The 13,356-nt window shown below is 37.0% G+C and overlaps 2 protein-coding genes across 3 annotated transcripts in view; one reads left to right on the forward strand and one right to left on the reverse strand.

The window, feature by feature from the left end:
• LOC108100115 overlaps positions 1–13,356 on the forward strand; it is a 47,338-nt gene that overhangs the window by 19,048 nt on the left and 14,934 nt on the right. The gene's annotated exons all lie outside the window — the stretch shown is intronic.
• Positions 1,433–8,742, reverse strand: LOC108100116. Of its 2 annotated transcripts, none has more exons than XM_017203865.1 (3): positions 8,628–8,742; positions 1,846–2,008; positions 1,433–1,784 (listed from the first exon to the last, which is right to left on the reverse strand). In XM_017203865.1, exons 2-3 carry the CDS (start codon positions 1,912–1,914, stop codon positions 1,509–1,511), a joined length of 345 nt encoding a protein of 114 aa, XP_017059354.1. In that variant the 5' UTR covers positions 1,915–2,008; positions 8,628–8,742; the 3' UTR covers positions 1,433–1,508. The 2 variants fall into 2 exon arrangements, with proteins under 2 accessions (XP_017059354.1, XP_017059355.1); XM_017203866.1 differs by lacking the exon at positions 8,628–8,742 and adding an exon at positions 2,133–2,173.

Below are 13,356 nucleotides of genomic sequence, written 5' to 3' on the forward strand. Positions count from 1 at the left end.
AATAGAGACAGGTTGTGCCGCAAGAGTTGGCCTAATTGAATAAGGAGAAATTTCTTCGGCCACAAGTTCATTGAAATGCGCAAGGCGCACAAGCCTCACTAAATGTAAATGAAGTAGGGAATCTAATTTAGTGGCTAATTTCCCAGACATCTTAAGGCCAGTTCCGCCTGTCCGCCTGTCTCTCTGTCAGTTCTCAGAAATTTCAATAAAAAAAACTCACTTTTCACCTTATCATGTTTAACTGCCAAATTAGGAAACCTTACGTAAGCCCGCATGACCTGATACACTAGAAAAAATACTTGAGAGAAGTAAATGCGAACTTTACAGAACGATGAATTGTGCTTAGTATTGAACTGTTTGTTTTTTATTCAAAGAAATATTAATACTTAATATAAGTGCACAAAATATTTAATCATAGTAACTATTTTTTTTAACTAATCCAATTAAAAGCAATATATCTATTTCTTTTTCAATTAATTTCATATTAAATTTTTATATGTTATACGTTTTATATTCATTTATTTAAACATTTTATATTCCTTGTTTCAAATTCAAAACCCTTAATAATCTTAACAAATGAAATCTATATTAAGCTAAATTTCGCAACTAAAAGCCTCACTTGAAGAAAGGGGTAATTTTCATATATTGTATAGCTGGTAGTAATGAATTTCTTTGCATGTACTTCTAAATTGACTTGGCAAAGGCATTGATGAGCCCCGCCCGTCGATGTTAGCAAATAATCTTTCTGCTCTGGCATATTCTCACTGTCAACGGAATAATCAGCCGGGCGGACTGACATGTTAAGTCACTTTGTCGTCAAGACACACATTCGAACATCCTGACAACCCAACCAACCCACCATTTCCCACCAACCCAACCCACTAAACACAACAAACCAACAACAAGGACAACCCGACCAAAACTCAGCCCAGTCTCATTTTGCTGGCAAATTACACGTCTCGGATTTGAATGCTTCGGTTATTTCCTTTTGTTTGGCAGGGTGTTTGCTTGGGTTTTTGGTCTTGCGGCATTAGTTTAAATTAATATCAGGACACGGTGTGGCAGGCAACCCGCATGCACAATCACATCCCGACTCCCGAATCTCGAATCCCAAGTCTCGAATCCTCAGAGTCGTGTTCTTTTTGGGGCCTCAGTCACTTTGGCTTTGGGTTAACTAACGAGGGCGAAATGCGAGGCGATTGGAGCAATAACCTGAATTAAAATGTCTTGCCAGATAAACATTAATTGTTGACTAAACCAGGACAATTTGTGCAGCACCTGGGTCCTGAGCCCTGTGGCTTAAGGAAAAAGGGAGTCCTTAAAGGCAAATCCCGCAAAAAGGTAAGCAAGTGATGAGCTGATGATTTAAATTAAGGCTTTCTCTGAGCTTCAGGTAACCATAAATCTTATAAATCAGTTAAAGAGAAAGGTATACCTTTAGAAAATATAAACGTTTATTAAAATAATAAAAGCATCGATCGGTGAGCTTAAATTAGGGCGGCTATTTGTCAAATTCCATCGCAGACAAATTGGTCTGCGAGAAAATCGGCAAATAAGTCGGCGGATGGAGATCCCTGTTCCATTCTAAGCCACTCGTCGTGGTCAATACCCTTAATTTCGCACACGACCTTAAAGATTAATTCCTCCTTTTGAAAATAATAATTGGGTGAATTGCTATTCCAGTCCAGTAGATCCGCTTCCCGCTTAAGTTGCATTAGTTTCTCATCGCTGTGCTCCTCGGATGATTTTAGGTTGAGCAAAGCCAGAAATTCCGTCAGGTGAGACTGAGGGAAAAGCGGAGAAGTGTAGTTACATTGGAATATCATTTAATTAATCCTGGCTTACCACATTTGTCTTGCTGTTTAGCAGGTTCTCATCGTGGTCGAATTCAACCGCATTTTCGAAGCTGTTCATGGTTGCTGATTCCAGATTGGCAAACCGATTCGTCGGCGTTCTGAGGCAAACTGTCTTCGCTATCGGAACTTCGGGCTCGTCACCATTTATTGGCCTGCAATTTGTTTACATTATGCATGGAGTGAGTTGATTTGCTTCGCCACCCCCTCCACCCCTTCCCCCTTCCCCTAAATATCACCGCCCCTTCCCGGGGCTTCCTAAATGTTTGTTTTCGTTACCACTTATCGATGTCGCCTAGTCCCACTAAACATGCTGAAAGCTGAGCGTTTCGACACGTACTGAAAACAGAATCGCTTACTCAGCTGGCAAGTGTTTTGCAATAAATCCCTGACTTGCAATTAGTTAGACAGAAAAGTGCAATAATATATACACAAGGCTAGCTCTAAACAGTAATTTCTCCAGGGAGAAAAAATTTAAATAATGCAATTTGAATAAATCTAAAAAATAAACATTCATTACATTTTTTATTAGACTATTAAATAAGTCAAGTTTTGCTTACTAAATATACTCTTTTTTAATATAAGCCTTTCTTTTATTTTTAAATATCTTGACGTTTAATAAATATAAAACAACAACAAAATAAACTCTGAAGTACTAATGTGTTCATACCTATTTGAACTTAAATTTAATTGGAATGCCACTCTTACTTAGTTCAATTGTTCTGATTTACAATTAATTTATAGGTGTATGCCCTAGCATGTATTTTGAGTAAATTTTCGTATAAACAATTCAAGGGCATAAAAACATTAAACGTTTCTATTAAATGTTTCAAATGTTTTCTAAGAATCTTAAATGCCGCTGAAATATGACAATTATATTCCCCCACCAATTCGTAAACTTTGCTCAGACTCGATTTCAATTTTGTTGATTATTCCAAATATTGCGAAATTCATTTGTCAACCTTCCTATGAATATAAACAAACAAAAGTGAAGCGCGCTTTGGCAATAAATCAGATTCGAATTGGGCGCCCACAAGGAGTATGTTTACCCGGTAAAATTTTGATTTCTCGCATTGAATCACCCAATAAACCCCAAAGAAAAGTTGGAAGGCTTTATCCTCAAGTTGCTGCAGTGAAAAAGTAAATAAAACAGATATAACGCCACGTGAAATTCAAGCCAGCAAATATAAACAGACCCAGGAATAAAACGAAGGCATCGACTGGCGCTTAGATAAATAAATATTGAATGAGAATTGAGAATGCCTTTTGAGAAGAGTTGGAAAAGCAGAAGGTCGGACTAATAAAACTTAAAATTTCAGTTTTATGTATATACTTCGGTATTTACGGTTTGTTTGCATAAATTTTTAGGAATAACCAAAAGAGGAAGAAAACAATGAAGTGCTTGAGATATATTAAAAGTACAAAAACTAAACCAAATAACAAAAAATTCTATGGAACATTTTGTGGTTTTGCAGTTGGAATTTGCGTAGCTTTTGTAAAACTGGGAAAGTGAACTGCCTTTTAACAACAAGAAAACAAAAGGTAATTTTTTGTGTTTTCTAAAATTTGGGCAGTCAGTTAACTAGGAACAGTTGATTAAGTATGAATTCTTTATTTAAAAAAATTTAGCAGAACATTTATTGAACTGCAAATTCTAAGAAGTCTGTTATCACAATAGAATTTATATAATTTTTTGTAATGGAAGAGGAATTATTATTTACAACATTGTTGTTATATTTTACGGATTTGTAATTATTATTTGGATCCTAGATGAAAACTTTATAAATGTGTCTACCTTAAATTAAAAATGTAAATAATCATTTGATTAATTGAAACCTAACTCCATTAGGAAAATGATGAACATGGATTATGCGTCGTAATAAGATTAATTTTAAATTCTTTTGTAAGACACAAAAGTAATTTGTTTGGCAAACCCCAATTACCGTAGGCACTCTGAGCAGACATATTTAAATTCACTTAATTAAGTAATTATGTCTTGATTAGACGCCGAGGTATAAGCTAAATTGTTGCAGTCACACATGCCGATGTTACGCAGAATTGACAGCCAGGAACTCAATAAGCCGCCGCCTGGTGTCCTGGAGTCCTGGCCTTTGTGGAGTCCTTTCGGGGGAAAGGGAAGGGAGAGGAAGAAGGGGGGAGGGAGGGGAAAGGAAATGAAATAAATCAGGGCTCATTAGGAGCCTCGAGGTAAACACGACACATGTTGTTTGCGTTCGCATGTGCGATCTCGCCTATTTCAGTATTTCAGTATTTCAGTGCACCGAAGGCAAAGGCGAAAGCAAAGTCGACAGTCGATGTCAACTTAATCATCGTCAGGACAACGCATTCATCGCCGCCTTCGGGAGTGGAATTTCAACTCCTTTTCTGGCGATAACAGGACATATTGCCAGCTCATTACGCCCCAAACTGTCTGCAAGTGTGGGCGTGTCTAATGGGCATGCCTTCTTTTGCCAGTTTTCCACTTATTCTGCGGCTGGCCTCCCATCCATTGCCAGCGCCTCTTTGTCTGGGCCCTAATAATAGCAATATTACACAAGTAATTAGTCACGCATTTAATTATTATTTATGGCCCATGTCACTGTGTGTCTCGCTTATCTTTCCTGGGGACTCCCCGATTCCGATTGCGATTCCGAGTCCTTTTGCTGCTCCTTTGTCTGTACGCATTGTTGCCATTTTAGCTTATTTTAAGCTAGATTTAGCATATTTTAAAATGAAATAGCTTGAAAAATACTTGAAATGCATATAGCTTAAAATCTGGCTTATTTCAAATTTAATTTAGCTAATTTTGGCTTAAAAAATTGTATTATAATTTTTGGTAATTTTTATCGATAATTTGGACAAAAGCATATTTTGTTGTTGGTATTTTAATAATAATCGTTAGCAAGTCTCGGTCACACTGAAATTTTGCACATGTTTGATTTGCGATTGTTGTTGCGTCGTTTTAGAAACATGCCGAAAGTGACTTACAAACAGAATTTCCGCGATTCTTGGTTAAATTTCGAAGAATTGCCAAAGTGCCAACTGACTCCACAAAAGCGTACTGCTGCTTTTGTAAGGTGTCGATTGGGGCCAAGTTATTTGAGTATGAACATTGTTAAATCAAAAATGCGCAACAAAATGTCTTTAAAAAGCTTAAACGCAATTTTAAGAATAAGGTTTGTTTTTGAAATTTTAAATTATTTAAAAAATACAAAGTATTTTTGTTTTAATGTTATAGATATGGACTGCGACGTCATGGAAAATGTTGCCATGAGTACCAACTGCCAACAAAATACCTCGCTTTAATACAATCTTCGGCAAAATATAATGAATCTAATGAGGAAGTTGATAAAATTATTTCTTTAATTTAATAGTTATATAAATATCGTATTATTAAAAGTAAAAAATCAACTATTTTAATGTTTTCCATGGTTAGCTTATTTTAAGCTTTTTTTTTTAATTTTTAGCTTATTCTAGCTTATTTTTTTCTTCAATCTAGCTTATTTTATCTCTCAAAATCTGGCAACACTGTCTGTACGTGTGCCTAACAATTATTACATGTAATTATCCACTTGAATGCCTGTCCCCGAGTCGTCAGTGAATTTATGCGACACATCAGATAAAAGTTAGTAGGTCTGCTCTCGGGATTGGCATTCCATTAACATATGCATGTCTGAGTTAGTAAATTATGAACGAAATCTACATAGCTATTTTGGGAATATTCTTCATGTCTTCGAGTTAATATATTCTGGCAGACTTATTCCGGATTGCGTGGGATTATTTGTATAACAAGTAAAAGATTCTTAAATCAATAGAAGTTGGGAAGGAAAAATTTAAGACTTATTGTGTTTTAAATTATAAAATTTCTTAAAGCAGAATCATTCCAATCACAAAAGAGACTTGAGACATTGATTTGCAATGATTTTATAGAACTTATTTATTCACTTAAATCAATATTATTTTTTTATTATAAGTAAAAACGTATGGTTTGGTATATGTTTTGAAACTGATAATAGTATTCAATTGAAGCTATTTTTTATTTAAATAAATATAATATCTTTTGAATTTATTTTCTGTGCCTAACTCACTTTAATTCTATTCATTCAGGGAACTCCCAATTAATAATAATTAATTGTCCCTAGCAATAAATTCAAACCTATTAAGTCCAATCCGATCGAATTGTTTGATAAATACATGGGCACAGATGTCGATTGAACCCGATTGACTGGGTTGAAGTCAAACTCGAATCACGTAAATCAACGTGGCCGAATCCCAAGATGTTGGCCACCCAGAAACTTTCATCGATTAAAAACTTTTTCGGGGGAAACCCAGCTAGGCATTATCAGCCAGCTATCAAAAGGGAAAACTTGTAGTCGACAGCTGCCGAATGGAAAAATGAGATTTGTTTGTTGCATAATAATTGGGGAGCCACTGGAAGCCACTGTTCGTTCGCCGGCGAATTGAAATGCCAAAAATCGCAAGGCCGGAAACCAAAAATAATACGCCAGATTGGCAAAGTCAAATCTCTGTTGATTGGCCCGGCACGTTTCCCTGTCAGCTGTTTATTGAGGCGTGATATAATTAGCATAACATCGACACGGATTCCCCAACCAGAGGAAGTACAAAAAAAAAAAAAGAAAAAAAAGAAGAGAAAAGAAAGCAAAGAGCAGGCTTAGACGCAATTTGCTTAATGCTAAAACTTTTAATCACTCATACGCTCCGTGGCGCCAAAGAAAACGCCTGAGAAACGTCAGCGGAGGAAAAACAAATTTTACGTCAGAGGAAAGATGGGCTGCCATCCGCTTTTCCAGCCCCCCAGGATAAATAGTAAACAAAACGTTGGGCGAAATGAAATAAGTGTAAATACGACAAAAATACACTCATACACACACGCACACACACTCCGAAATGCTCACTCAAATATGTATGTATGCGCATCTGATTAAATACAAGTACGTATGTGTGTGTGTGTTGGGGCCTTCTTATATGACTCTTATCCCCAAAGGATGAAGGACGTGGAGGATCGGGGGCAGTTGCAGCCCCTTTGGGTCTCAACTGCCCAAAAAAAATTGAATTCATCTGCTTTGCCTTAAGCTCGAGCTTAATTCCTGCTTTGACTTCTGCAATGCACACTCAAAACACTAAGTACAGTAAGGCCTCGGGAGATAACAATCCTACAACTTGTTAATTAAAAGACAAGAGGATTTCACAAACTATCAAAATAATTCAGTTTGATTTTCTTTAAGAATTGATTTTCATAAATATTTTTTTCCCATATGTTAACAAAATATATTTTAAGTTTTTTTTTAAGATATCCAGCCCGATCTTTTTAATGCTTAATTTAAGCTGAGAATATTTCTAATATGTTTAATTTATTTAAAGGTATTTAAAGATTTTACGTTCAGTATTCTAAAGACTCACAATTATTATTTATTAAATGATTAAAATAATCTACATATTACAATATTTACAAATTCAAAGTGCTTACTGTAGGATTTCATTAACGTTCAGCCCTTTGTAAGAGTATTAATCTGGGTATTTTAAACTTGAAAGAAATGCCGAAGTATTTTTTAATAACATTTTATCAAAGTAATTAATATATTTATATGTCTTTAATCTCAGTGACAGTTAGAAGTCTTGTACATTGCTAAAATTCTTTTCACAGTTTGAAATACTTTTCACAATGAAAGGGTGTTTGAAGTTTGAGACCCCAAAAATGCGACTTTGCGTCTTTTCTTGTGGTTTTTCCGTTCTTCAGATTACAATGTAAGCTGCGGCGCGTTAAAGTGCGACTGTGTGTGGGTTTCCACTGGGTTTTTCTTTTTTTCCAAGGGAAATGGGGCTGTGTGTGCCGACCTATTTGCTTAAACACACTCTAACTGGCACTCAGCCCCCCTTTCTCTTCACTTCCTCATTTCTCCACTTGGCCACGCCCCCGAGGAAGGAGCTGCGCCCCCTGGAAAATGGCTGGCTACGTCTTCTACTTTCTACTTTCCACTCTCGCCCCTCATAACACATTAGCGAAAGTGAAAGCCGCCATAATGACTGCCCCCAGTTGATTTCCATTTGGCTTTCGTGTCTGTGTCATACATTTATATTAGTTGAGCGAGACACCAAAGGCGAGGCGAATGCAAATTGGCGGGATTGAAAGTGATGATGAGATGGGTTTCCCACTTTTTTGAGCCACCGAAAGGTGTTTATTTAAGTTGTTGCTGCCGAAATGTGGTGGCTTAAATCGTTACAGGCTTAACTTTATTATATTAGGTTCATTATCTTGAAACTCTTCCTTATGTTTTTTTTTGTTTCTTTAAAAAGTGTTTATTTAAGTCTTTAATGGCGGAACAGGGTGGGCCAATGAGTAAAAGGTATATGTATTTAGAAATAGGTTAAAGCAATATTAGTTGTTTTTATTTGAGTATTCTATTGAATAGCTAAAATAATATCATAAGAAGGTTTAGTTGAACATTTTATTGACTCTCTAATGTTATCACAACGAATTCTTAACATAAGATGATTTGTTGAACCATATCTATTTCCGTAAAAAAATATTTAACAAAACAATATTACATTTTTTAAATGGGAAAGGGTTAGTGACGGAAAGTATCTGTTCTTGTCTTTCATATTTCAAATGCATATATGAATTTAAAAGCGAGGAAAATCCCATTCTGCCGGATGTTTTCCCAAAAAGTTTAAAAAACACACACAACCCGATAATCAAAACGGTTGGAGGAATCCCAAAATTCCAATGAAAAGGCAACACACTCGCATACTCACCAAAAAGTGCTTATGGTAAATCCCCGTCTTTCCTTCCGGTGCCAAAAAAGTTGTAAGCAAGATGAAAACACAATTTTGAAATGTCAGTCAAACATAATAGGAAATTCATGGCCAACTACTTTCGTTGGCGTTTTCAACTTAGTAAATCTTATTTGCCGTTGCCTGTCAATTCAGTTGCGTTCGTGTTTTCGCTCCATCGACATCCACATCCACATCCACATCCCCATTTCCATGGAGGTCGCCATCGACATCGCCATCGCAATTTCCCTCCCAGGAGGACAGAGAAAAAACAAACTTTTATTAGTTTTCCGGCCGAACGTTAACCGTATTAAAAAGCACTCGGCGGCAGTCAACATTAGTGGATTCAACGGAATATGCGGCATCATAAAGCAGAGTGTGCCGCACAACTGATAATCGAGGAGGAGCCACAGCAACAATAGAATGGAAATTGAAAAAACTGTGGCCCACTTATTCGGGCCTCAAAGTGCCCCGAACTTCTTCAAAAACGCATAAAAAATCCAACGGCAAGAGCCATGTGCGCAATAAATGTCAGCTACAAACGAAAACTTCACATGTTTTTCCTATTTCTTTTTTTCTGCTTTTTGCTTAACTTCCTTTTCCAGGACTTCCGTTTTGTAAGTGTGTGTGTGTGTGCGTGCCAATTTGTAGAGCACACTTATGTGAGCAGTCGAAGAAAGCCTGTCCCCGCACAAATTGAAATCCGCCATAAATTGGCGAACGGAGGCTGACTGACTGAAAAGAAATAAAGCAAAGCAAAGTCGAGTCGAGTCGAATCGAATCGAGCTGATGACAATTTATTGTTCACACTTGCAACTGATGATGGTGCTTAGGGGAATATACAAAAAGCAACGTGTGTGTGTGCCACGTGTGTGTGCCACGTGTGTGTGCATCGTGTGTTTGCCGGGGAATATTTCATTGTCTGGCAGTGTCTAAAAGTAGGCTCTACAAATTGCCAGCCATTATTTTGCGCCTATGCCAATACCCCGAAATGTATTTCCTATAGCTGTGCGATTTAGAGTTGACAGAGTAGCTAAGGAATATCGGAATTTCCTTTTAAAATAAGGAATAAAAAAGTATCGATACAACTTACAAAGTAAGATCGGTTAAAGCCAGCATGATTCATATAAATATAAGCATAATTACAATGTGTTGAATTTTATAATAATAACAATATTTAACATACAATTTTGCAACTTTTTTCAAGCTCACAAATGGTTTGTTTTGTTTGTTTATAAAAAAAAATATTCAGCCAAAATTAGCTAAAAATTATTTGCATGCAAGTTTTTTGATAGAGCGTACAAAATACGAAGATTTATGCACATTAGCTATTATTCTGATTAAATTAAAAGCATTGTTTGGTTATCAGTTTTAGCTCTCATTATTTTATTTTAGCAGCATCGCAATGTATTTTTGTTGCGACATCTGGCTGTCGAAAATTTTCAATGCAAATATAATTCATAAAATTATCAAAACACGTATGTTGTAGTTCATTTACCTAAACGCTTAGTTTGATTTTTATAAATATGTAATTTTTGTATGGCTGCACTCTGTTTTAAAACCCGCTGCTTTTATGTACATTTTTAATACCTCTTAACACTCCCCGTAGTTAAAGAAGGTTGTCACTAATCGTTAGACTAAAAGACTAAACGCTTAACAGGAAACTCGCGAAACCTCTAAGGACATTAGAACAAAAGGCTCGTCGCCTGAAAGTAAGCAAAAGCGACTCGAAAGGCATCACTTTGCCCATTTGTTCTCCCATACTCGTACATATCGGGATGTAAATTCATTTTATTTGTCTTATTCTATGACTGTGCAGGTGTGCCGACGATTTTCACTTGTGCGTCCTGTGCTCCTGGCAGGCGATGATTTAAATGGCCGGGAAGTTTAGCCGACTTGGGTGTTTTCGCCCCTTCTCGTTTTCACAACTTTTGTGGGGGAGAACTAAAAGTTCGGCGGAGAAGCCAGGCGAAACCCTAGAAAAGTTCCGCCCAAATACCACACACAATAAATGGAAACTTTTATGCCTGCCAGACAATATGCCTTAAATCTTCTGATTAAAGGTGATTCCTTTGCTCGCTCGCGAAGGCTCAAAAGTTCGCACCGCACCGCAAGAAAACTGGACTGCGGCTCGTTTAACACATTTAAATTCATGCCAGACAGCAGAAATCCACTTTCCGTTGGCATTTATGAGTTGTTGCCTCGGCTATAACGCTTCTGCTTCTGCTTTTGCTTTTGCTGCTTTTGCCATTACGGCTACTAAGTCTCGGCTAATAGCGGCTTTAAAATTTATAGAGTTTTCGGACTGGCAGACGGCTTAGGAGGCCGAAGTGATTGCCCCACCGAGCGGGTCGACTTAATATTTATTCCGCCTTGGTTGTCGGCTGATGGTATCGTGAATAAGACACAACTGCAATGTGATACTTTTTCGAGTTCCTTGGGTTTTGGGTCACCAATTAGAAGCTTACCAAATCCCTTGGAGTTCTCATCTTTTTCTTTTCTTTTTTCTTCATATTTTATAAGGGGTAAGGGTATCCATAATTTGGACAGCTCACCGGGGAGCTTCCCATCCTTTGTTATTTAAGGCGTGGGGCTCGGCTTGCCTTTTGACATATTATGCCATAATTCCTGCGGCAAAACGTTTAGTTGAGCTACATAAATAATAAATATACACAAGGTTCTACACACACACAAACACAACATGACATATTCGGGGTTTTTTGGGACCTTTTCCGGCCGATGATGATGGTGTACGTGAAAGTATCTTTTCTTGTCTTGGGTCTTGTGATTTACAAGGTTTCAAGTTGGCGGTGCTTCATGCTCGAACTGCCTGGCTTTTAATTTGCATTTTGCTAGGCTCAATTCGTGCAGCAAAATTGTTTTCGCAAAGATTTAGCATAAAATATTGAAAACATTTAGACAAAGTAATAGCAATGTGCCGGGGACTTATGTTAAATTTATTTTAATTGTTTTTTTTTTGGCGCCTTCTCCATCGTTTTTCGTTTTTGGCTGTTTGGCTGCTCCACATCGATATGCAAATTTGGGCAAGTCCAAGTGACTCCGGGGTAAATCGAAAAAGTTTTGATCTTCGAGTAAAAACTAATAGTCGTAAATATTTATGTGTGCCAATGTTTGAGCTTAGAAATGTGTCCAAAGAGCTCAGTGCGACTTAGTTGCAATGGCAGCGGGTAGCAGTTCAATCTCAGTACTTCTGCGATGCCAGACCGATTTTTATCAAATCTCCACTTTGGATTTAGGCAGCCGAGATGCCTTCCTCCTGCATTGCTAATGAAATTAAATTGAAACTTTGCCGGCCCAGAATTTGTGACAATGTTGGCAGCGCAAGTATAAGAACTCAAAGCAATTGGTCTGGCGGAGCATTCATTAACAAAGGGATTTTCAAAGTCTAGTCAGGGCTGTTCCAAATGGCTTTCGGCCGGGTGAGTTAACATGGTAATAACAGTTAAACCTTTGAGTAACGGTTCGCCAGTATATAAAACTTTCGATATCCAAAGAATTGTAGTGCATACTTGCAGCTCACTGGATTTTTAAATAGGATCTTTTTATACTACAAATTTGTTTGTAGTATTTTTAATGAAATTTCATTTGAAAAATTATATGGAATATTCACACATTAATTGTTGGTAACATTCAATTTCAGTTCTTTTGGTTTTAAAATACGATTTTTGACTTAATAAAAAATCTATAATGGTAAGATCTATATTTTAAAAGATGTATTTATAATTAACCGTACAAAATTTGTATTAAACTGCTTTTCTAAATTATCTTTTCTGTTTTTTTTTTTTAGTTAGGTAACCAAGTGAATTTTGAATCATTAATTTTATAAATTCTAAATAAATTCGATTGTGTGATACTGTTAACCATTCCTACAATAAATAATATTGACTTATTGTAAATCTATGAGCTCTTATAAATGTCCATGCTTTTATAAATTATTTCAATTTTTCCTAAATTTAAAAAGTAACTGATGACTGAGATTTCAAGCAAATTCCTGGCAATTAATAGCCAGTGGGCACCAATGAAGTAACGCTCCACTTTTCCTCCACGAGCCATTATGCTCGTTCGACGCCTTTGCAGAAAATGTCTGTGAAAAGTGAGGACATTAATCTTGCTGCCACATAGGAATTCATGTGAGCGAGACATTTGCCAACAGCCTTCGGCGATGGTGCACTTTCAACTTCAACACGTTGCAGAGTCCCAAAGAACGAAAGTCGCGAACGGATGTGTTGAATAGTATGGTACGAGTACTCGTATGTGTTGTATGCGAAATAAGCCGTATAATCTTGGGCCATCTCGGCCGGGTCCATTTAGCAGAGACTCCCTAGCCGAAGGCGAGTTTGCTTTGGCCACAGAAAACTTCAATGGGTCTGAGCCTCAAATATGTTTGGCTGGCCACTGGCAAAACGATACTCCGCTTAAACAAATATATCCAAAGAAAAGCAAGGCAGAAGAAAAAAAAATAGCAGCGAGAAAGAAATGGAAAACCTCTGGGACATGCTTCCGCACAAGAATGTTGGGCAAAACGCCCACGGACGCCTTTTGATATGCAAAATAAAAATTGTGAACAACGATTTTAATAAATATTCCCCACACACCCACTCGCCATTGACGATAGACCGAAAACAGACAGACAGACGACTAGAGATCTCCTCGAGGACATTGATAGAACGGGCTGCTTATTGAATTTTTC

Source organism: Drosophila ficusphila, unplaced genomic scaffold (genome assembly GCF_018152265.1).
Source record: "Drosophila ficusphila isolate 14025-0441.05 unplaced genomic scaffold, ASM1815226v1 contig_855, whole genome shotgun sequence".
In the NCBI taxonomy this organism is placed as follows: domain Eukaryota; kingdom Metazoa; phylum Arthropoda; class Insecta; order Diptera; family Drosophilidae; genus Drosophila; species Drosophila ficusphila.